Genomic DNA, 23,712 nt, shown 5'->3' with positions numbered 1-23,712 from the left:
TGGATCAGAGTAGGCCTAAAAACTGATGTTCTTATAAGAGGAGAGACATAGACACACAGTGGAGAAGGCCATTTGAAGATAGAGACAGGATTGGAATAACGCATCTACATGCCAAGGATTACTGGCAACCGCCAGAAACTGGAAGAGGCAAGGAAGGATCCTCCCTAGAGCCTTCAGAGAGAAGAACATGGCCCTCCTGACACCTTGATTTTGAATTTGTAACTTCCAAATTGTGATTTAAAAATTTTCTGTTGTTTTAAGCTACGAAGTTTGTGATACTTTGTTAAGGCAGCTCTAGGAAGCTGATACAGTACACCTGAACTTATGGAAATGAATCGGTACAGAAATACAGACTTGAAACCCCAGTAAAGATTACTGGCATCTTCCCAGGGGAGCAACAAAAAGGAGGGGTACCACTTCCTCTCCCCCTTCTGGCTTCTAGAGTTCAAGAAAATGGCCCAGTTAAATCTGTTGTTCCTTATTTCTGTTTTCCCTGGGATCCTCAGGAGGACACCCTCTACAGATAACTAGGGTTTACTGCACAAACAGTATAGTGTTGGGCACAAAATTCAATAAATCTCATTTAATTGAGTTAAACTGAGCTTAGATGCTTAAATTTGCTAATGGCTCTTTTCCGTTAAGAACTTTAAGATTTGTAGTATCATAATGACTAGTCTAGACATTAAAATCATTATAATGTCATATCTGCAGTTGTTAGAATGTAATGCAGTGCAGCTTATTACACAATAAAAATATGTGAATTGTAAAATATATTTATCACTAGCACATCCTTTTTTCTTTTCCTGTTAAAGTTTTTAACCGCCACAGATGATTGATTTAGTATACTTTGATACTTTTTTCTGGTTCATAAATGACCGACTTGTGATCTACTATAATTTCTTAAGATACTACCACATAGTTAATCTAAAGTATAAAAAGGAAATTTCAATATATTTGCAGCCATTTTCCTTTATCAGAAATATTACAACATTGATATTAAACTTTTAGATATTACTTCACAGGTTTATGAAATATTTTATCAATATTCTATGTCCTCAAAGATTCCCTCAAGTATGTCAATACATTATTCTCAACTTATTTTACAAGATAAGAAAATAGAAACTAGTATATACTATAATTTCATTTATTCATTTATTCAACAATTAATCACCTACCTGTTCCAGATGCTGTGCTAGGGAAAGTGAGAGAGGCGTATAAGCAATTCATTGTATCGATGTCAAAGGGCAAAAGGACCTGTAAGAACTGGATATTTCCTTAAGAGTCAATTCCAAACTATGGAATTTTCTAAAACTTCTTATGAAATGTTTTTAGAAGCACGAAGATGGGAGATTCATCTCAGAACAGCTGCTAGTTGCGCTGGTTAGTTATGAGGCTTGGCCCAAGCCTCATTCGTACATTTTCAAGATAAGAACTGAGTTCATGTTATTTCTTTAACCATATTTCACAGTCATAGAAAGTGAAGAGCAATACAAAGTATAGTAAAGAATTTTTTAAATTAGCCCTTTTTTTGGTTTTCTTCTTGACAACATGTGGTATTTTTTGGATGTTACATTGAAGTTTTATGTGAGGACAAGAGATTTAAGAATCTAAGCTTAAAACTTTAAGAATGATATTACTTTTATCTTAGGTTGAGTTTCCTAAAAAGCAAAGACTAAGACAAGACTTCGGTGCAGTTACTTTATTCAGGACATGGTCCCAGGAAGCAAGAGTGAGGTAGCAAGCAGAGTGAAGCAGAAAGAGGGAAAGTCAATACAAGTATGTGTTATTGAGGTTTCTACTATGGGCAGCTGGGGCTCAATTCCATCAGGACCTCCTGAGAAGCTTACAGAACACCTTTCAATTGTTCAAATCTCCAGTGGATCGGAGGCTGGATCCGATCCAGCCTCCAATTCCCTCCTTCAATTTCCTCCTTCAACATTAATCCTTCAATTCCTTCCCCCACTGGGTAGCTCTAAGGAATTGGCCTGTAGGCTCCATGGCAGCTCAACCCCCTGTGTAGAAAGCAGAAAGACACCCAATCTGTGGTTAAGGTTGGACTTTGTCAGAGTAAGGTGAGTTACACAAGCCTGTCCACCACCATACAACTAAAATCAGCGGTGTACTGAGGGGATTGTGACATGGGGCACCAGAGGCACCTCCTATAACTTTTTTGTTGGGATATTAAAATTATGGGAAATTGGAGGTGACATCTTTGAAGAAACTTACTCACCCAAGAAAAAAGATTTACAGATACCAACACTATAGAAATCTCAATGGGACAGAGACTGCTAGTTACCTATGCTAACATGATTCCCCCCTTCCTTTGCTGCAGTAAGAACCCAATTTCATTTGAGGTAGCAATGCATCCAGCTAAGAGACTACATTTTGTAGCCTTGCTTACAGCTAGATGTGGCCATGTGTTTAATTTCTTGCCAAAAAGTGTAAGCAGAATACTCTATGGGCTTCTGGAAAGAGACTGGGAACTTACTTTCTCTATGTTCCTCCTTCCTGCTGCCTGTAATGCAGGTATAATTGCAGAAGCCACCTGGACCATAAGGCACTGGCACTGAGAGAGTCGTGTAGCAAGGTGTCTGTTGCCTGCATCCCTGATGATGTGGTGTTGTCATACAAGCCATGGACTGCCACATCTGGCCTTCTCTTATGTGAGGAATAAATCAATGTTTATTAATCATCTATTATTTGGGGTTTTTCTCTTACATTTTGACCAAATCTCATTCCAGCTAATACATCACATGAAGTGTCTGGAACCCGCCCCACCTCCCTGCAGTAAAGGCCATTAACTGGCAAGCCCTGCCAGTGCACACATAGTTTCCAGTCAGCTTTCCTTTCTCTCAATCTTAAACAGATTGCAGAGTACAACATATCCAAACATTTTTTAAAAAGCTTCTAATGTCAAAAACAGACACCAAAAAAGAAACTTTGAAGAAATAGAGACAGTCCTGGGAGCAAAAGAGAATGTCAAAACAAACAAACAAACAAACAAAAACAACATTCTTTATAATTAAGACATATTTTACATCCAAAAAACATTAACAAAATACAAAAAAGTATACTCAGAGAACTAGAAAGAGCTCTTGGAAATTAAAAATATAACTGCAATAAGAAACTCAGTAGGTGAGCTGGAAATAAAGTTGATGGAAAGTAGTAAAGGATATATTGAAAACACAGAGATTTAATCCAAGAGTTCCAGTAGATATGTATTCCAGAAAGAGAAAGAAGAAACTGGGTGGAAAGAAATTATCAAAGAAATAATAGAGGAAAGCTTCATTGAATTGAAATTTTCATAATGAAAGAGTTCTCTTACTGCCAAGCAATGTTAATGCCAAAAGACTCACATTAAAAGACATCATTATAAAACTTCAGAATATCTGGTTAAAGAGACTTTCAAAATTTTTCAGAAGAAAAAAGAAAAATATCAAGAATCAGAATAAAAGCCTTTTCAACAACAATACTAGATTCTAGAAAACAATGGAACTGTAACTTCAAAATTCTAAGGGAGATTTATTTCAGCCTGATATTCCATAACCAGAAACACTCTCAGTCAAGTGTGAGGATGGAATGAATGGCATTCTAGATACAAAAAGATTAGAAACATGCATTTTCCTTGCACACTTTCTTAGACCCTCCATCCCTATTTCCCATGGCTATCTACACATATATTTGCTCCAGTCAGGACAGATTTCCTACAGCTCATTTCTGCCATGGTACCTGTCTCCTGTGGCCTCCCTCCACTCATATGCCTTCTCCTTTCCGCTGTGAAAACCAGATCTCCTACACGTTCTTCAAGAGCCAGTGCAAGCTCCACTTGCTTGAAGCCTTTAGTCCACACACATCTGCAGTGATCTCTCTACCTTTTGACCCTTCTCAGTCTCTAGAATCTTCACATGCATTTTGCTACTTTTCTCATTTTATCTGGCATTAGTCTCTATATATGTCTGAATTCTCCAACAAGATTGGAAGAGTATCTTAGTGTGACAGGAAAATAGAAAGTGCTTGGTAAACATCTGATGTTTACCCAGTTAATTAGGATAATCTGATTCCCGAATCAATTGTCTTTTCATGACACCATACTTTTTTTTTTTTTGAGAAACAGACATTGTTTGTTTATTAGAATGCAGAAAGTATCTGTATCAAGAGCAAGACAACAGGTGAAATTGTATTTCTCAGAAGAAGCAACAAATTACAATTTTGCAAGCACAACAGGTGATTTCAAAAAAGATAAATTTTTTTTACAAAGAAAATTATCTTTTTATACAAATATTTTGGGCTTTCATTCAAAGGAAGATTATTTCATAAACTCTCAAGAATTTATGGATAAGAAAACCTTCAACTTTTCAAGGACAAAAGTAACTTGGAGGCTGACTTTATATTATTTTGAATTCAATAATGAACAATGACTGTGCTTACCAAACAACTGTAGATCATGATTGCAAAATCAAGTCAACCTAAGAAAAAAAAAGCATACCATGACACACCCCATGGCAAATGTCCTTTTCTGTTTTTAATCAAAGGATGATACAAGTCAACTCATGCCACGTCTCACTATTATTTTCTAAATTCTATGCAAACAGGACAAGGCTTCAACTGAAGAGAGAGAGGAATGAAGAGCCTTCTTCTATTTTTGGTCCTTGTAACATTTTCTTCTGCGTTTCCCACAGACCGAAAGATGGAATATGAAGAAAATATGCAACTGGCTCAGGTACTGTCTCAATAAATGTTATTAATGACTATCAATAAAACTTTTACTTTATTGATTGTGTTGGGACTTAAAAAGACAGCTAGTTCCTACCAAAGAGTCCTGAACTTTCTTGTGAGGAGCTGCTTTTCCTTTCCTTGGCTCTAAGGACATCAAGGAACTTTGAAGGGTAGAGAGTAGGGGTGGAGTGAAGGACAGGCAGGATTTGCTACAACTTTAAGCAATAGTTACAAGTGAAGAGATAGTGAGAGTAGAAAAGGTCAGCCCTGAAAGAATGGAGGTCTCCATAAAAGCATTTGAAGACCAACCAAGAGAACCCAACTATATTTTGGAGCCACTTATCCCTATATGTATGAAAAACACATTGTTTTGGAGATTCCCTGTAAAAATCAGTCCAATTTGCCATATTTGGTGCAATTATTTACATTTGAAAAATGGATAATCACATCTCCTCTAGAATTTGTTTCAAGGAAACACCGAAATGAAAGTAACAGCAACAATATGTAAGACACAAGATAATTTAACACACAGAAGAAGCTTGCTTCTCTCTTCTGTGGAAGTTTGGAGTCTCATGGGCTTTATGGGTTTAGCCAGTTCTGGTCACACATAGCTCAATGAGTTCTTGAAAACTGAAAACACAGGGTGACTCTGCTTTCTTCTTTGTTTTCTTCCTCTCTTCTTTCTTCTCTCACTCCTTCCTTTCCCTTGTTACTTATTTCCTTTTTCCCTCCTACTGCCAAAAAGGATTTCAGAAAATTTTGTTTTCTCCTGAGATGGAGATCTGCTCTCCTGTAGTCTGTGCCTTTTTTTGTCTTTTTGGTCAGGCATATCTCAACCAGTTCTACTCTCTTGAAATAGAAGGGAGTCATCTTGTTCAAAGCAAGAACAGAAGTGTCATAGACAGCAAAATTCGTGAAATGCAAGCATTTTTCGGATTGACAGTGACTGGAAAACTGGACTCAAATACTCTTGAGATCATGAAGACACCCAGGTGTGGGGTGCCTGATGTGGGTCACTATGGCTACACTCTCCCTGGGTGGAAGAAATACAATCTCACATACAGGTAATGCTACTGCCCCTAATCTAAAGGAACATGAAAATAATCTCCAAGGAACAAAAATAATAATAGTTTATTTTACCGAGCACTTCCTGTGTGCACAGCACTTGATAGATGTTATTTATTCTGTCCCCCCAAGAAATTTGTGACATAGGCATCACTGCTATTACCACCTTAAACACAGAGAAACAAAAGCTTATTTACCATAGGCTGTTTTACACAGCTCTTCTCAGCAGACTGGCTCTGGCAGATATGCTCTAATCTCTAGCCTCTGCCACCTCTATGAAAGCTCAGGTCCAGGATCTGCCTTCTGATTGCAGATGCTTAAAGGTACAAATAAAGTGTGCTTAAGGGAAAATGGGAAGACCCTGGAGCACAACCAGTTCATGTCAGAGATGTGTGTGAGTCAGATTGTCAAATCTAAGGTGGACCCCAGACATCTCAAGGACAGGGAGCTGGCTTATTGGCAGAAAGAAGATGAAGTGCACCTGTGACCTAAGATAGAGTCAGAGACTTTGACCACTGCTCTAGAGCCTTCCTGGCTGGCCCTAAAGAGTCTTTCTGATAGTTCTTCCTTCATCTTACTGAGCCTTAGGGATTGAGATAAAAATACATTTATCAAGATAGGGAATATAAACTAAAGGAAGATATTTTCCTGAGTAACAAACTATTCGTGGCTCTCAAGTGAGACTCTTAATGTACGACACATGCATAAGACTGATTTCTACAAGCCATTTGAGAAAATAAATCTCAATTCTTTTTAGAAGATATTTATAATATAGTCATATACACAGCAAACACATACATGAGATTAATGATCTCCCACTTAAGATGTGATCTTAGGGAAATCATTTAACCTCTTTGAGCCTCATTTGTTAAAGTGTGATAATACTACCTGATGAATAGGGCAAATGAAAGATTGAATTATATAGCATACATAAAAATACCTTATTTAAATAGTAAAGTAGTGTACAAATGTAGCAATAGCACCGTACCAAAAGTTACTGCCGCATATAATTGATGACATAGAAATTATTTTCTTTCCATAGTATGTGCTTACATGCATGTATAACCACCAATTGATATATTTTTGTTAATTTCTAAGAATCATAAACTACACTCCAGATATGGCGCGAGCTGATGTGGATGAGGCTATCCAAAAAGGTTTAGAAGTGTGGAGCAAAGTTACTCCACTAATATTCACCAAGATTTCCAAAGGGATCGCAGACATCATGATTGCCTTTAGGACTCGAGGTAAGGTTTTCAGCAGAGAAAACTATATGGCTATTTTCATCCCAGGAGCTTTGAAGACGCTGATCATTTTTTCCCCCATGAATTGTATCTCAGTCCATGGCTGGTGTCCTCGTTATTTTGATGGCCCCTTGGGAGTCCTTGGCCATGCCTTTCCTCCTGGTCTGGGTCTGGGTGGAGACACTCACTTCGATGAGGATGAAAACTGGACCAAGGATGGAGCAGGTGAGCCCAATTTTCCTTATGAACAAAATTTTGTTATTCATACAAATTCCTAAAGGAATAGCTTTGCAACTAGTTGCTTTTTACTTCCCAATTTCCCTACGATTTTTCATATTCCAGATGACATTGATGAAAGTGTCCAATGTTTATTCAAACAATTGTGTTTGTCCAGTTCAGAGCCTTATCCACACAACATCTTCATAAAGTTGTTAATCCTGTTATTATCAGAACATTCTTCCCTTACTCAGATGTTCACTCATATAACCACAATGCCTGAAGGGCCACTATGTGCCTGGAACTTTGCAAGGTGTTGTACAGACCACAAAGTTTTACTCGAAAAGTTCCAGCTCTTCAGAGGTTCATGATCTTGTGTGATGTATAAAGCCTAGACTCACTCACCACCATACAAGGCAGACTGTGCTGTCTGTTATACCCATGGCAGAAGTCATCTCTAGCTTGTGGATTGAAAGAAGACTCTGGGGAGGTGGTGATTCTAAGTTAGTAATTGAAGGATGCTGCGTGGGTTCATGGCCCATAGGAAGTCCATTTATATGCATGAACCTATTCTAGCTCTTGCCTTTCTGCCAAGGTATTAGACCCTGGTCTTTATATTTGACATTTCTTCAGACTAAGTGGGTTGATTTTATTTCTCTTCATGGGCCTCCCTGGCAGTAAAATAAGAGATATTTTATTACTTTTCAAACAAAAAACAAAACTTTACTATAGTAAAAATATGTGCCTCAAATGAAGGAGCAGATTGAGTAGACTCTCGGGTTCTCCCACTCTTTTTTTCTATCATTGACTACAGTCATCTCGGGTCTGGCATCTGGTTTCCCAGGTCCCAGGAAAGTGGAGGCTGTGTCTCTCTGGTGGATGGTACACAAGGCCACAATTCAGTCCTGACCACGTAACTCCAGACAGTCTGTGGGTCAGTTTTACAGTTTCTGCAAAACTGAAAGCCAGTGACTCAAAATGATGCGTGGCCACTCCTTGCTAAGTCTGATCATGTGATGTAATTGTTTTTCCAAGAGCTAGGAAACAAAGAGGGTAAAGAACTCAGTGCTGGCTGAACTTCAGGTACAGGGGAAGTCTGGGATTGGTTGCTGCCACTGCCACGTGAGTTACATCAAAGACAAGAAAATGAAAGATGTAGGGTGACACCATGACCCAAACAACAGAGTAGTTGAATGGACCATGTCTGTATCTCCTGCTGAAACATGTCCCAATATTTCTCTGGATTTGGCCTAAAGGCAGTGCGGATATGTCCAATCAGGCAGTTATAGGAAATATCTTAGTGCTCACCAAAGTCAGAATGACTCCACTTTGTCAGCCAGGATTTACTTTCATATCTAGAGGTAGATATGAAAGTTTCACTGTCATTTTACCCCTATTAATTCCAATACTTAGTAGTAAAATTACTATTATGCATTCTGCAACAGGCCCCTTGCCAAAGGGGATGGGTGGGGTCGATTACAAAAAAGTCCAATATGATCTGGGCCCCAAGTTGGCAAAACTTGCTTGAGCAAAGCAGAGGATAAATATAGCCCTCCACCAAGTTCTGGGTGGATAGCCAGGCAATAATACTAAAATGGGTTATCTTCTAACTACTTTGCTACATTCCCTCAGCTTTGAAATGTTTGGCCCTGGGGGATGCCCAATCATATAACTCTTACCTCACTGACGTAGAAGGGAAAATGCCTTCCTGTTCTCTAATAAAAACATAAAATCTCAAGCATACATGACCTCCAATCAGATTTTTTAAATAGAAAATTTGGCAATAATGTATAATATATGATTACCTTCTTTACGTATATGTAAGCTCTCTCTATGGAAAGGGCACAAAAGTCTTAGTGTAACTTCCTTAAAAGCAATAGACAACCGTCATCTGCAATCCCACTGTTTCCTAAGGGGAGGACAGTCACTGCGTGGTGATGTCAGAGGAATTTGTGCACGTAGAGAGGCTTTCCTGAGAATCTCCCAAAGTGAGGTCAGTGTCAAGGCTGTATGTGAATGTAAATGTTCTACGCACACATATGCACTAAACAACTGAAACAGACCTCAGAGACTGCTACAGATGCAATGCTGGGATGGAGAAGAGCAGTGGTCTGTGGCTTGGCAGACCTTACTTGCAGGAAGATGACACATGTTATCTGTAATAAAGGTGAAAACACCTTGCAAAGCACTTGCCTTTAGCAAACATTCGGAAAGTGTTTGACACTGATGATTATGTTGGTTATTATTAGTATTAATGATAATGATGATGATTAGATAGAGTGATTTCTAGGAGAAGGAAAAACTATTCACAAAGGTACTGATGTATTATGTACATATTTATCTATTTAGTCACATCTCCAAGAGGGCAGCAATGTTGTCTTTTTTTTCTACAGTATCATACAGCCTATAATATTGTCAGCACATGAGAGATACTCTACAAATATTTGATAAATGAAGTCACACAACAATCCTTTACTCAACATCTACTCTGACCCACTCTCTGTGATAGAAATGGAATATACAATAGTGTACAAGACACAGACCCTGCGCTCCAGGGGTTTACAGTCTAGAGGACACACTTTATCAAATGGCAGTTAAAATTAGTATGATCAACAGTGGGATAAAGAGAACTATGGCAATGTAATAGGAACACATAAGATAAACTCCAATCCATATACAGAGGTCAGGGAGGAAGTGATGCCAAACCTGAGACCAGAAGGCTCCGCAGGAACTCTGAAGACAAAGTGGAGTAAACAGTTCTAGACAGAACAACCCAACCAACCCAAGTATTAGAATTGTGGTGGAACAGAAGGCTAAAATGGTGAATAGGATTCAGATTAGAATCCTATATAGAAGGTCTTGAAAGCCACGATAAATGTTTGGACTTCATTCAGATGATCTGAGTTTGAATTATTTTTTTAAAGAGTCACTTGTCCCATCCCTGTCCAAAAGCACATGCAGTGATATTGCCAGCAGCAAAAGCCAGAGCAGAAAAATATGAAAGTCCATGAAATAATTTTTTGCCATTACATGTTTGTTTTGTGTAAACATCACTGGACAAAACTCCATCACACAAGGCTCAGCCTTTTCCTTCGTGTCCATAGGCTTAGTTGCAAGTCCAAGGACAGTCTTTTATATACTTAGAAACTTACAGACTGTGGGAGAGACAGAGAAATAAAAAGGCAAGTCCAACCATGAATGGTACGACTTCTGGTGTGGTAAAGTACAGAGTACTATGGTCTTGTATAGGAGGCACAGCTAACCATTCTATTATCCACATAAAAACCTTGATATCCAGCAACCATCACTAAGCAGTTTCTCAGTCACCAGGAATAAAATATGATTAAGACGTGGTCCTTGTACTGAAAGGGTACACAGCTTGGTGAAAGAAATAGACAATGCAGTACTTATCTGCAAAGGCAGAATTAAGCACTGAGTCTACAGAAGCCGAGAGAGGTGCAATTAAGTCAGCCTGAATAGACGCTGGGGAATAAGAGAAGCCTCATGAGGTAGATGGCTCTAGGGGGATTCCTGAGGAATACATAGGATAGCGGGGAGAAATGGGGGTGAGAAAGTAATACGCTGGGCAGAAGGGATGGAGATATGGAGACACAGAGATTAGAAAGAACATGGCATAGATGAGAAATGCAAATGATTCAATGTGGCTAGCTCATGGAACGTGAAAATAAAATATGAGGCTGGGAAAAAAAGCAGGGATTAGTTCATGGAAGGCCATGTTTAGGTATTTGGACTTGATCCTACAGCCAATGGAGAACCTCTGAATAATATAGGTAGGAGAAACATGATCACATTCAGCAGCCTAAAAACAACCAAAGACTGGCGGCTTCTCTCTCTCTCTCTCTCTCTCTCTCTCTCTCTCTCTCTCTCTTTTTTTTACTACTATCCATTTCTGAGACACCTGTTTCCTGCCATCTGGGTTATATTTCTCCATGATGTGACTAATACCAATTATCAGTCTTGAAATATTTCCCAGATAAATGATGGTGAATATGTTATAAGAATTATCTGCTCTTTGGCAAGCCTTTTCTTCATTCCCCTCAGTTACTTCCTAATCTCAGATGCAATCATTCTCCTGAATGACTAATGTACTCATGTTTTCCCTGTTTTTGTTAAGGATTCAACTTGTTTCTTGTGGCTGCTCATGAATTTGGTCATTCACTGGGGCTCTCTCACACCAATGATCAAACAGCTTTGATGTTCCCAAATTATGTTTCCCTGGATCCTAGAAAATACCCACTTTCTCAGGACGATATCAATGGAATACAATCCATCTATGGTGAGCAACAAATCTGAATATATGTGAACTGGATTGAAAGCCTTCCAGGAAGGAAGTTGAGAAAATCACTTCTTGAAATATTATCATGAAGAAAATATTCTCTTGGGTAAGATGCTTCTGTAGGTATTTCTACATGCCTTCTTAATTCACTAAGGTATTTCTTTTCTCATCAAAGGAAGTCCACCTAAGACACCTGCTAAGCCAAAGGGACCCACTGTACCCCATGCCTGTGACCCTGATTTGACTTTTGATGCTATCACCACTTTCCGCAGAGAAGTAATGTTCTTTAAAGGCAGGTAAACCCATTCCCTTAAACACCTCAACTTCCTATGAAGATTTTTCTTTCCAAGAGATTTGGGGATGAGAGAGCTGTGGGGGTAGTAAGAATATGTGCCTTTACTTTTCTTTTTATAACTGCCCATATTGTTTGTATGTTTTATTCTGTGCACATATCTCTTACTTGTTTGATAAATTAATTTTTAAATGTTTTTAAGCAAATTTTTAAATTGCCATTGAAACAGAGTCTACTTTCAGTGACTTCTTAGCTAAAATAACACACCACTCCTGGTGGTGTGTTGGAGCTGGCTTATACCATTTCAGGATCCAACTGTTAAATTTTCAAGAATTTTGTAAACTAGTTCACATCACTTTGGTAGCTTGAAACTGGACATGGTTGGAGTATTTACACCCTGGAAATCATAAAATTATAAAAATTAGTGTTTTTTCCTACCTGGAGAGCCAATTGTTACACATCGGCAGAGCTTTCCTTGAAGCTGAATCAACAGTGTTAGCTTTGGTAGGAAATCTCTTCTCTCACTCTGTATAATTTACTGCACTTAACTTGCAACATGATGTATCAATTACGTATACCATGACCATATTTTCAGAACAAAGTATCAAGACATACACCATCTGACAAGGATATAGGGGCAAAAGAAAAGAATATCTGAAATCAGACTCCTGCCACCCACAACTATGTAGCACTGTAATTACATGCTGTCACTACCATGCTCTTAATAGTCGAGGCTGAGAGACCACTTGTCAGGGATGGGTAGCCAGCATGGGAAGGAAAATAGACTATATGGACTTTTCAAGTCCTCCTCATAGGCTCAGAACTTTACAGCCAGAAGGGAAATCTAAGGAAATATTTAGCCATGCAAATAATAACATTTCTTTATTCTAGCAAACATCAGCACCAAAAAATTCTTCTTAGATTGCTTGGTATTGGTTTAGAATGTTGGGAATTGCTGCTTTGGCAAACATGAGGTGATTGAGCACACTGAGAACTATTTATGAGATTTCCATGGGTATTTTGCTACTCTACGTTCCCAAAAGAGTGGGCACAAAGTCATGTCCTGACCTTGGTATTCCAAAGGGTAGAATTGAACTCATAACTGCCTAAATTTGCTGAGGAAATTTGTATTAATGCCATAAATTGTTTGAGGAAAATATCAACCAATTAGATAAGGGACAAGTGTCAGTTTGCAGCATTTTCATTGAAATATACATACATACATATATATATATATATATATATATATATATATATATATATATAGATAAGGGACAAGTGTCAGTTTGCAGCATTTTCATTGAAATATACATACATACATATATATATATATATATATATATATATATATATATATATATACACACTGTGTATACAGTATGGTTTTCTGTCTAACACAGGCATCTATGGAGGATCTACTATGATATCACTGACGTTGAATTTGAATTAATCTCTTCATTCTGGCCATCTCTGCCAGCTGATATTCAAGCTGCATATGAGAACCCCAAAGACAAGATTCTGGTTTTTAAAGGTAATTTTACCCATCATTATTCCTCTTCTCCCTCTGGATGCCTGAACTGTTCAGTGGGTATTTTAGTGCAAGGAATATAATCTTCATGAATGAGCAAAATAGACAGGGCTTCTGCCCTGACCTTATGTTCCTATCATAAAGAATAACTATCCAAGGATTCTTGGTGGTTGTGAAGATAAACACCATCCCAACAGCACAGGAGAAAATAAAACTGTACAACAAAAACTAAAAAGTGTTTTTTTCTGAAAAATAAAGGTAACCCATTTCTCTTCTATGTTCCCTTTTTACTAGGGTTGCTAGATGTGGCAAATAAAAATAAAAGATGCTTTGAATTTTGGACAAACAACAAAATAATTTTTTAGTATAAGTATGTCCTTTGCAATATTTTGGATATACTTACACCAAAAATTAGTCATTGTTTATTTGAAATTCAGATTCAATTAGTATCTAATATTCAAATTAGCAACCTACTTTTTATATGGGTTTCACCAGATTACTTGCCTTTGAGAACACTTGGGTGCTGAAATTTAGGAGAACATGTCCAAATATACTTGACTGTTTTGTCAGAGTTGGAAAGAATTAATACAACGAATTCAATTGACATGGGTATGCACACTACTAACTATAGGTATATATTATTTGTGTAATGTTAATGACATAAGCAGCTAAAGAAAGCAGTAAGAATAAATGGAGACATAAGATTACTAAATCTCTAAGTATTGAACCTGAAAGGAGCTAAGCATCTAATTACTTTCAAACTTCTTAAGACAGCTATTTCTCCCTTTAGGAAATAAATCAGAAGATAATCACTTTCTCTCTTCCTAGATGAAAACTTCTGGATGATCAGAGGATATGCTGTCTTGCCAGATTATCCCAAATCCATCCATATACTTGGCTTTCCAAGACGTGTGAAGAAAATTGATGCAGCTGTCTGTGATCGAAACACAAGAAAAACCTACTTCTTTGTGGGCATTTGGTGCTGGAGGCAAGTCTACAGACAATTGACTCTTTGTTTTACTCTGGAAAAAAATATCCAGATAACTTCACTTTAACATGGGCAAAAATAAAATTAACCTACAGTCTTCCTAAAATGTTATCTCGAAGGCAATCTCAGGTGGATGGCATTCGCCAAACAAAAGAATGTTTCAATCAGTTCAAAGATCTTTCCCCAAGTTAAAAAAAATAAAGATAAAATTATAAAGCTGGTGATGCCAACCAAACCACCAATGACAAACATATCTAGTCAAAATCTTTGAAACTCCAGGATGAGCTCTTACTTTGATTTAACAGTTCCACAGAATAGCATCAATCTGGCAAATTATGTGGCTTTTTCCCCTCATAATTCCTTGCTTTCAAGACATTATAAGTGATTTAACCAAACATAATCCTTGCCATTTTTATTTTATTATTGATCCAAATTGTTTTCTTCCAGTAGGACTACTTTTTTTTCCCTAAATCTTTTTTTTTAATTTAATTTTATTTTACCTAGTAGTGGGATTGCTGGGTCATATGGTAGTTCTATTTGTAGTTTTTTAAGGAACCTCCATACTGTTCTCCATAGTGGCTGAACCAATTCACATTCCCACCAGCAGTGCAAGAGTGTTCCCTTTTCTCCACACCCTCTCCAGCATTTATTGTTTCTAGATTTTTTGATGATGGCCATTCTGACTGGTGTGAGATGATATCTCATTGTAGTTTTGATTTGCATTTCTCTAATGATTAATGATGTTGAGCATTCTTTCATGTGTTTGTTGGCAGTCTGTATATCTTCTTTGGAGAAATGTCTATTTAGGTCTTCTGCCCATTTTTGGATTGGGTTGTTTATTTTTTTGTTATTGAGCTGCATGAGCTGCCTGTAAATTTTAGAGATTAATCCTTTGTCAGTTGATTCATTTGCAAATATTTTCTCCCATTCTGAGGGCTGTCTTTTGGTCTTGTTTATGGTTTCCTTTGCTGTGCAAAAGCTTTGAAGTTTCATTAGGTCCCATTTGTTTATTTTTGTTTTTATCTCCATTACTCTAGGAGATGGGTCAAGAAGGATCTTGCTGTGATTTATGTCATAGAGTGTTCTGCCTATGTTTTCCTCTAAGAGTTTGATAGTTTCTGGCCTTACATTTAGGTCTTTAATCCATTTTGAGCTTATTTTTGTGTATGGTGTTAGGGAGTGATCTAATCTCATACTTTTACATGTACCTGTCCAGTTTTCCCAGCACCACTTATTGAAGGGGCTGTCCTTTCTCCACTGTATATTCCTGCCACCTTTATCAAAGATAAGGTGACCATATGTGCATGGGTTTATCTCTGGGCTTTCTATCCTATTCCATTGATCTATCTTTCTGTTTTTGTGCCAGTACCATACTGTCTTGATTACTGTAGCTTTGTAGTATAGTCTGAAGTCAGGCAGCCTGATTCCTCCAGCTCCATTTTTTGTTCTCAAGATTGCTTTGGCTATTCGGGGTCTTTTGTGTTTCCATACAAATTGTGAAATTTTTTGTTCTAGTTCTGTGAAAAATGCCAGTGGTAGTTTGATAGGGATTGCATTGAATCTATAGATTGCTTTGGGGAGTAGAGTCATTTTCACAATGTTGATTCTTCCAATCCAAGAACATGGTATATCTCTCCATCTGTTTGTATCATCTTTAATTTCTTTCATCAGTGTCTTATAATTTTCTGCATACAGGTCTTTTGTCTCCTTAGGTAGGTTTATTCCTAGATATTTTATTCTTTTTGTTGCAATGGTAAATGGGAGTGTTTTCTTGATTTCACTTTCAGATTTTTCATCGTTAGTATATAGGAATGCCAGAGATTTCTGTGCATTAATTTTGTATCCTGCTACTTTACCAAATTCATTGATTAGCTCTAGTAGTTTTCTGGTAGCATCTTTAGGATTCTCTATGTATAGTATCATGTCATCTGCAAACAGTGACAGCTTTACTTCTTCTTTTCCGATTTGGATTCCTTTTATTTCCTTTTCTTCTCTGATTGCTGTGGCTAAAACTTCCAAAACTATGTTGAATAAGAGTGGTGAGAGTGGGCAACCTTGTCTTGTTCCTGACCTTAGTGGAAATGCTTTCAGTTTTTCGCCATTGAGGATGATGTTGGCTGTGGGCTTGTCATATACGGCCTTTATTATATTGAGGAAAGTTCCCTCTACACCTACTTTCTGCAGGGTTTTTATCATAAATGGGTGTTGAATTTTGTCAAAAGCTTTCTCTGCATCTATTGAGATGATCATATGGTTTTTCTCCTTCAATTTGTTAATATGGTTAATCACATTGATAGATTTGCGTATATTGAAGAATCCTTGCATTCCTGGAATAAACCCCACTTGATCATGGTGTATGATCCTTTTAATGTGCTGTTGGATTCTGTTTGCTAGTATTTTGTTGAGGATTTTTGCATCTATGTTCATCAGTGATATTGGCCTGTAGTTTTCTTTCTTTGTGACATCCTTGTCTGGTTTTGGTATCAAGGTGATGGTGGCCTCGTAGAATGAGTTTGGGAGTGTTCCTCCCTCTGCTATATTTTGGAAGAGTTTGAGAAGGATAGGTGTTAGCTCTTCTCTAAATGTTTGATAGAATTCGCCTGTGAAGCCATCTGGTCCTGGGCTTTTGTTTGTTGGAAGATTTTTAATCACAGTTTCAATTTCAGTGTTTGTGATTGGTCTGTTCATATTTTCTATTTCTTCCTGATTCAGTCTTGGCAGTTTGTGCATTTCTAAGAATTTGTCCATTTCTTCCAGATTGTCCATTTTATTGGCATAGAGTTGCTTGTAGTAATCCCTCATGATTTTTTGTATTTCTGCAGTGTCAGTTGTTACTTCTCCTTTTTCATTTCTGATTCTATTGATTTGAGTCTTCTCCCTTTTTTTCTTGATGAGTCTGGCTAATGGTTTATCTATTTTGTTTATCTTCTCAAAGAACCAGCTTTTAGTTTTATTGATCTTTGCTATTGTTTCCTTCATTTCTTTTTCATTTATTTCTGATCTGATTTTTATGATTTCTTTCCTTCTGCTAACTCTGGGGTTTTTTTGTTCTTCTTTCTCTAATTGCTTGAGGTGCAAGGTTAGGTTGTTTATTCGAGATGTTTCCTGCTTCTTAAGGTGGGCTTGTATTGCTATAAACTTCCCTCTTAGAACTGCTTTTGCTGCATCCCATAGGTTTTGGGTCGTTGTGTCTCCATTGTCGTTTGTTTCTAGGTTTTTTAAAATTTCCTCTTTGATTTCCTCAGTGATCACTTCGTTATTAAGTAGTGTATTGTTTAGCCTCCATGTGTTTGTATTTTTTACAGATCCTTTCCTATAATTGATATCTAGTCTCATGGCGTTGTGGTCAGAAAAGATACTTGATACAATTTCAATTTTCTTAAATTTACCAAGGCTTGATTTGTGACCCAAGATATGATCTATCCTGGAGAATGTTCCATGAGCACTTGAGAAAAATGTGTATTCTGTTGTTTTTGGATGGAGTGTCCTATAAATATCAATTAAGTCCATCCTGTTTAATGTATCATTTAAAGCTTGTGTTTCCTTATTTATTTTCATTTTGGATGATCTGTCCATTGGTGAAAGTGGGGTGTTGAAGTCCCCTGCTATGAATGTGTTACTGTCAATTTCCCCTTAATGGCTGCCAATTTCTGCCTTATGTATTGAGGTGCTCCTATGTTGGGTGCATAAATATCTACAGTTGTTATATCTTCCTCTTGGATCGATCCCTTGATTATTATGTAGTGTCCTTCTTTATCTCTTCTGATAGTCTTTATTTTAAAGTCTATTTTGTCTGATATGAGAATTGCTACTCCAGCTTTCTTTTGGTTTCCATTTTCATGGAATATCTTTTTCCATCCCCTTACTTTCAGTCTGTATGTGTCTCTAGGTCTGAAGTGGGTCTCTTGTAGACAGCATATATATGGATCTTGTTTTTGTATCCATTCAGCCAATCTGTGTCTTTTGGTGGGAGCATTAGTCCATTTACATTTAAGGTAATTATCGAGATGTATGTTCCTATTCCCATTTTCTAAATTGTTTTGGGTTTGTTATAATAGGAATTTTCCTTCTCTTGTGTTTTTGTCTAGAGAAGTTCCTTTAGCATTTTTTGTAAAGCTGGTTTGGTGGTGCTGAACTCTCTCAGCTTTTGCTTGTCTGTAAAGGTTTTAATTTCTCCATCAAATCTGAATGAGATCCTTGCTGGGTAGAGTAATTTTGGTTGCAGGTTTTTCTCCTTCATCACTTTCAGTATGTCCTGCCACTCCCTTCTGGCTTGTAGAGTTTCTGCTGAGAGATCAGCTGTTAACCTTATGGGGATTCCCTTGTGTGTTATTTGTTGTTTTCCCCTTGCTGCTCTTAATATGCTTTCTTTGTATTTAGTTTTTGAGAGTTTGATTAATATGTGTCTTGGCATATTTCTCCTTGAATTTATCCTGTATGGGACTCTGTGTGCTTCCTGGACTTCATTAACTATTTCCTTTCCCATACTAGGGAAGTTTTCAACTATAATCTCTTCAAATATTTTCTCAGTCCCTTTCTTTTTCTCTTCTTCTTCTGGAACCCCTATAATTCGAATGTTGGTGCGTTTAATGTTGTCCCAGAGGTCTCTGAGACTGTCCTCAGTTCTTTTCATTCTTTTTTCTTTATTCTGCTCTGCAGTAGTTATTTCCACTATTTTATCTTCCAGGTCACTTATCCGTTCTTCTGCCTCATTTATTCTGCTATTGATCCCATCTAGAGTATTTTTCATTTCATTTATTGTGTTGTTCATCATTGTCTGTTTCATCTTTATTTCTTCTAGGTCCTTGTTAACTGCTTCTTGCATTTTGTCCATTCTATTTCCAAGATTTTGGATCATCTTTACTATCATTATTCTGAACTCTTTTTCAGGTAGACTGCCTATTTCCTCTTCATTTGTTAGGTCTGGTGGGTTTTTATCTTGCTCCTTCATCTGCTGTGTGTTTTTCTGTCTTCTCATTTTGCTTATCTTACTGTGATTGGGTTCACCTTTTTGCAGGCTGCAAGTTCGTAGCTCCCGTTGTTTTTGATGTCTGTCTCCAGTGGCTAAGGTTGGTTCAGTGGGTTGTGTAGGCTTCCTGGTGGAGGGGACTAGTGCCTGTGTTGTGGTGTATGAGGCTAGATCTTGTCTCTCTAGTGGGCAGGTCCACGTCTGGTGGTGTGTTTTGGGGTGTCTGTGGACTTATTATGATTTTAGGCAGCCTCTCTGCTAGTGGGTGGGGTTGTGTTCCTGTCTTGCTATTTGGTTGGCATAGGTTGTCCAGCAGTGTAGCTTGCTGGTCGTTGAGTGAAGCTGGGTGCTGGTGTTGAGATGGAGATCTCTGGGAGATTTTCGCCGTTTGATATTATGTGGGGCTGGGAGGTCTCTTACTGACCAGTGTCCTGAAGTTGGCTCTCCCACCTCAGAGGCAGAGTCCTGACTCCTGGCTGGAGCAGCAAGAACCTTTCATCCACTCAGCTCAGAATAAAAGGGAGAGAAAGTAGAGAGAATTAGTAGAAGAAAGAAAGAAAGAGAAAGAAAGAAAGAAAGAAAGAAAGAAAGAAAGAAAGAAAGAAAGAAAGGAGGGAAGGAAGAAGGACGGAAGGGTGGAAGGAAGAAAGAAAGAAAGGAAGAAGAAAAGAAGGAAAGAAGGCAAGAAGGAAAGAAATGAGGGAGGGAGGGAGGGAGGAAGGAAGGAAGGAGGGAAGGAAGGAAAAAATACAGAAAGAGGGAAGATACAGTAAAATAAAATAAAGTATAATAAAGTTATTGAATTAGAAAAATAATTATTTAGAGAAAAGAAAAGGGACGGATAGAACCTTAGGACAAATGGTGGAAGCAAAGCTATACAGATAAAATCTTACATTGAAGCATACACATACACCCTCACAAAAAGAGGTAAAGGGGGAAAAATCATACAACTTGCTCTCCAAGTCCACCTCCTCAATTTGGGATGATTCGTTGTCTAAAGTAGGGAAGGAAGGAAAGAAAGATAGAAAGAAGGTAAAGTATAATAGAGTTATTTAAATTAAAATTAATTATTAAGAAAAAAATTTAAAAAAAAAAAACAATGGACGGATAGAACGCTAGGACAAATGGTGGAAGCAAACCTATACAGACAAGATCTCACACAGAAGCATACACATACACATTCACAAAAAGAGGAAAAGGGGAAAAAATCATAGATCTTGCTCTAGAAGTCCACCTCCTCAATTTGGGATGATTCGCTGCCTATTCATGTATTCCACAGATGCAGGGTACATCAAGTTGATTGTGGAGCTTTAATTCGCTGTTTCTGAGGCTGCTGGGAGAGATTTCCCTTTTTCTTCTTTGTTCTCACAGCTCACAGGGGCTCAGCTTTCGATTTGGCCCTGCCTCTGCATGTAGGTCACTGGAGGGCGTCTGTTTTTTGCTCAGGCAGGACGGGGTTAAAGGAGCCACTGACTCGGGGGCTCTGGAACACTCTGGCCGGGGGGAGGGAGGGGCACGGAGTGCGGGGCAGGCCTGCGGTGGCAGAGGCCGGCGTGACGTTGCACCAGCCTGAGGCCCGCCGTGTGTTCTCCCTGAGAAGTTGTCCCTGGATCCCGGGAACCTGGCAGTGGCGGGCTGCACAGGCTCCCCGGAAGAGGGGTGGGGGCAGTGACCTGTGCTCGCACACAGGCCCCTTGGTGGCGGCAGCAGCAGCCTTAGCGTCTCCCGCCCGTCTCTGGTTTCCGAGCTTTTAGCCGCGGCTCGCGCCCGTCTCTGGAGCTCCTTTAGGCAGCGCTCTTAAAACCCCTCTCCTCGCGCACCAGGAAACACAGAGGCAAGAAAAAGTCTCTTGCCTCTTGGGCAGGTCCAGACTTTTCCCCGGACTCCCTCCCGGCCAGCCGTGGCGCACTAACCCCCTGCAGGCTGTGTTCACGCCGCCAACCCCAGTCCTCTCCCTGCGCTCCGACCGAAGCCCGAGCCTCAGCTCCCAGCCCCGCCCGCCCCGGCGGGTGAGCAGACAAGCCTCTCGGGCTGGTGAGCGCCGGTCGGCACCGATCCTCTGTGCGGGAATCTCTCCGCTTTGCCCTCCGCACCCCTGTGGCTGCGCTCTCCTCCGCGGCTCCGAAGCTCCCCGCTCCGCCTCCCGCAATCTCTGCCCGCGAAGGGGCTTCCGAGTGTGTGGAGACCTTTCCTCCTTCACAGCTCCCTCCCACTGGTGCAGGTGCCGTCCCTATTCTTTTGTCTCTGTTTTTAATTTTTTTTTCTTTTGCCCTACCCAGGTACGTGGGGAGTTTCTTGCCTTTTGGGAGGTCTGAGGTCTTCTGCCAGCATTCAGTAGGTGTTCTGTAGGAGTTGTTCCACATGTAGATGTATTTCTGGTGTATCAGTGGGGAGGAAGGTGATCTCCGCGTCTTACTCCGCCATCTTTCCCCCTCCTTCCCTACATCTTTGTTTGACTCCAAGGAGGCAGTAAAAAATTAAGCCCTCCCTTCCAAAACTAAGATCCCCTGAAAACCTTTCAAATCCATGTCTCCAGGTATGATGAAGTTACCCAAACCATGGACAAAGGGTATCCACACAGGGTGGTAAAATACTTTCCAGGAATTGGTCTCCAAGTGGATGCTGCTTTCCAACATAAAGGTAAGTGCCTGACTATAAGGATACTTGGAAGACTTAGCTGACTGTGAAATAAGACAGCATGAAATCTTAAATGTTTCCATTTCAACATCATTTTATTACTCTAGAGTACATGTAAATAATAATAAACTTTAACCTGAGGGCCTTATCAAAAACGGAATAGTAAGTTCTGAATTATATTCTCTGTCATACTATTTCAAAACTGCAAAAAGTACCAAAATTAACTATCACTGATCCAAGATACCTTCTAAAGATACCCCCGAAGAGGTTTAAGTGTGAAAAATGACTAAGCACGTGAAGTGAGCAGTGATTCTCAATCTTAATGTACATAGTTTAATATACACAGCTTGGGGTTATGAAACTACAAGTTCCTTAGAGTTTCTGAGGCAGTAGGATTGTGAGTAAGATCCAGGAATCTATAGTTTTAAAAGAAACTCAAGCAATTTAATGCATCAGTTCAGCTTCTATATCTTCAGAGACAACAAACAAGACCATGCAGTAAGCAGGAGGCTAAACATGTTTTTGAGTAACACCATCTGTTATTCTAGTGAAATCTAACATGGAACCTCAAAAACTAAAACAGATTAACCAGAGCAACACTAGGAAAATGAGGATGTAGGGACCAAGGCCATACTCACAGGTGCCTCTTTCTCCCCCTCTCTGAGACACTTTTTTGAAACCTAGTTTAAGAACCTCAGGCATAAACGACAGTCTGACTAGAAAGGTAGTAAGCCCTTGAAACTCATGTTTCATACCTTGGCTTTTTTTTCAGGGAAATAAAAATAATATTTCTCATGTGACTGAGCAGAGTAAAATGTATCTATATAGTTACACATTTCTTTTCTCTCCATATAATGTTCAGTTATTTTATTCTATATTCATAAAATTTTAAAGTGTGGAATCATTGTATAGTGGTGCAAAGTAACTCATCATGATTCTCTCTCTCTAGGATTCTTCTATTTCTTCCGTAGATCAAAGCAATTTGAATATGACCCTAAGGCAAAGAACGTTACCAGAATAATGAAAACCAATACTTGGTTTCAATGCAGAGAACCGTTAAATTCATCACCTGATTTTACTATCAGCGAGGAAAACGTACATTCAGGGGGAGTGGAGATGTTTTATCATAAGAATTTAAACTTGCTTATTTTCAGTATTGTTCATGTGCTGAAAAACTACAGTTATCAATAAATTCATAGACCTAAAATAAACCTCAAGGGGTCTTTTAATCTGAACTCTGCTTCAAAGGAGAATAGAACTATTCTTTAACATCAAGTTGCCAGTCCTAGTTCTAAATATCTATCTAGTTAAGCGTCAAATAGCTTTTTGAGCTTCCTGATTCTTTTTACAGGAAGTTATGTATAAACAAAACTCTCACTGGACTTTAAATATATTTTATGCTTTGTAGACTTGAAGAAGTAAGATGTTTGTTATAATAACAAAATACTGAAGACATTTATTAAACCAATCTTTAGCATTCTATTTTGTCTGGACCTTCGGAGTTGGAGAAGCTTGATAAACTGCATACCTCATCCCTACGCATGTTCTGAACCCACTGAGAAATAACATACAGTTGGGAGAGTAAAATACCACCTTTATTACTGAAAAGCTTATATTGGAGAATGTATCTGTGGACAAGCAAGCTTCCTAATATCAAATCCTAGAGTGAGCTATACTTATAAGTCATGAGAAGAACTGGAAAGCACCATGCCTCCCCAAGAAAAAGTGAGCTGCCTACAGACTACGTGGAGCCCAAAGAG

At 38.6% G+C, this 23,712-nt stretch overlaps 1 protein-coding gene across 1 annotated transcript; it reads left to right on the top strand.

Moving 5' to 3' along the window:
* The first annotated feature begins 4,598 nt into the window (after window positions 1–4,598).
* On the top strand, window positions 4,599–23,223 carry MMP27 (matrix metallopeptidase 27). The gene is made up of 10 exons (XM_007448556.1): window positions 4,599–4,720; window positions 5,542–5,780; window positions 6,880–7,028; window positions 7,122–7,250; window positions 11,377–11,538; window positions 11,714–11,834; window positions 13,231–13,361; window positions 14,187–14,346; window positions 21,852–21,955; window positions 22,902–23,223. The coding sequence occupies exons 1-10, from the start codon at window positions 4,622–4,624 to the stop codon at window positions 23,141–23,143; spliced, it is 1,536 nt and encodes a 511-aa protein (XP_007448618.1). The 5' UTR covers window positions 4,599–4,621; the 3' UTR covers window positions 23,144–23,223.
* The last annotated feature ends 489 nt before the right edge of the window (window positions 23,224–23,712 follow it).

This window comes from Lipotes vexillifer, unplaced genomic scaffold, assembly GCF_000442215.2.
Source record: "Lipotes vexillifer unplaced genomic scaffold, Lipotes_vexillifer_v1.1 scaffold593, whole genome shotgun sequence".
In the NCBI taxonomy this organism is placed as follows: domain Eukaryota; kingdom Metazoa; phylum Chordata; class Mammalia; order Artiodactyla; family Lipotidae; genus Lipotes; species Lipotes vexillifer.
This window is presented reverse-complemented; position numbering and strand designations above follow the sequence as displayed.

Bases quoted from the DNA above. Each gene is read 5' to 3' on its own strand.
- MMP27 (XM_007448556.1), top strand. From the start codon at position 4,622: ATGAAGAGCCTTCTTCTATTTTTGGTCCTTGTAACATTTTCTTCTGCG. The intron at 4,721-5,541 runs GTACTGTCTCAA...CTTTTTGGTCAG, and splicing joins AAAATATGCAACTGGCTCAG to GCATATCTCAACCAGTTCTA. The intron at 11,539-11,713 runs GTGAGCAACAAA...TTCTCATCAAAG, and splicing joins TGGAATACAATCCATCTATG to GAAGTCCACCTAAGACACCT.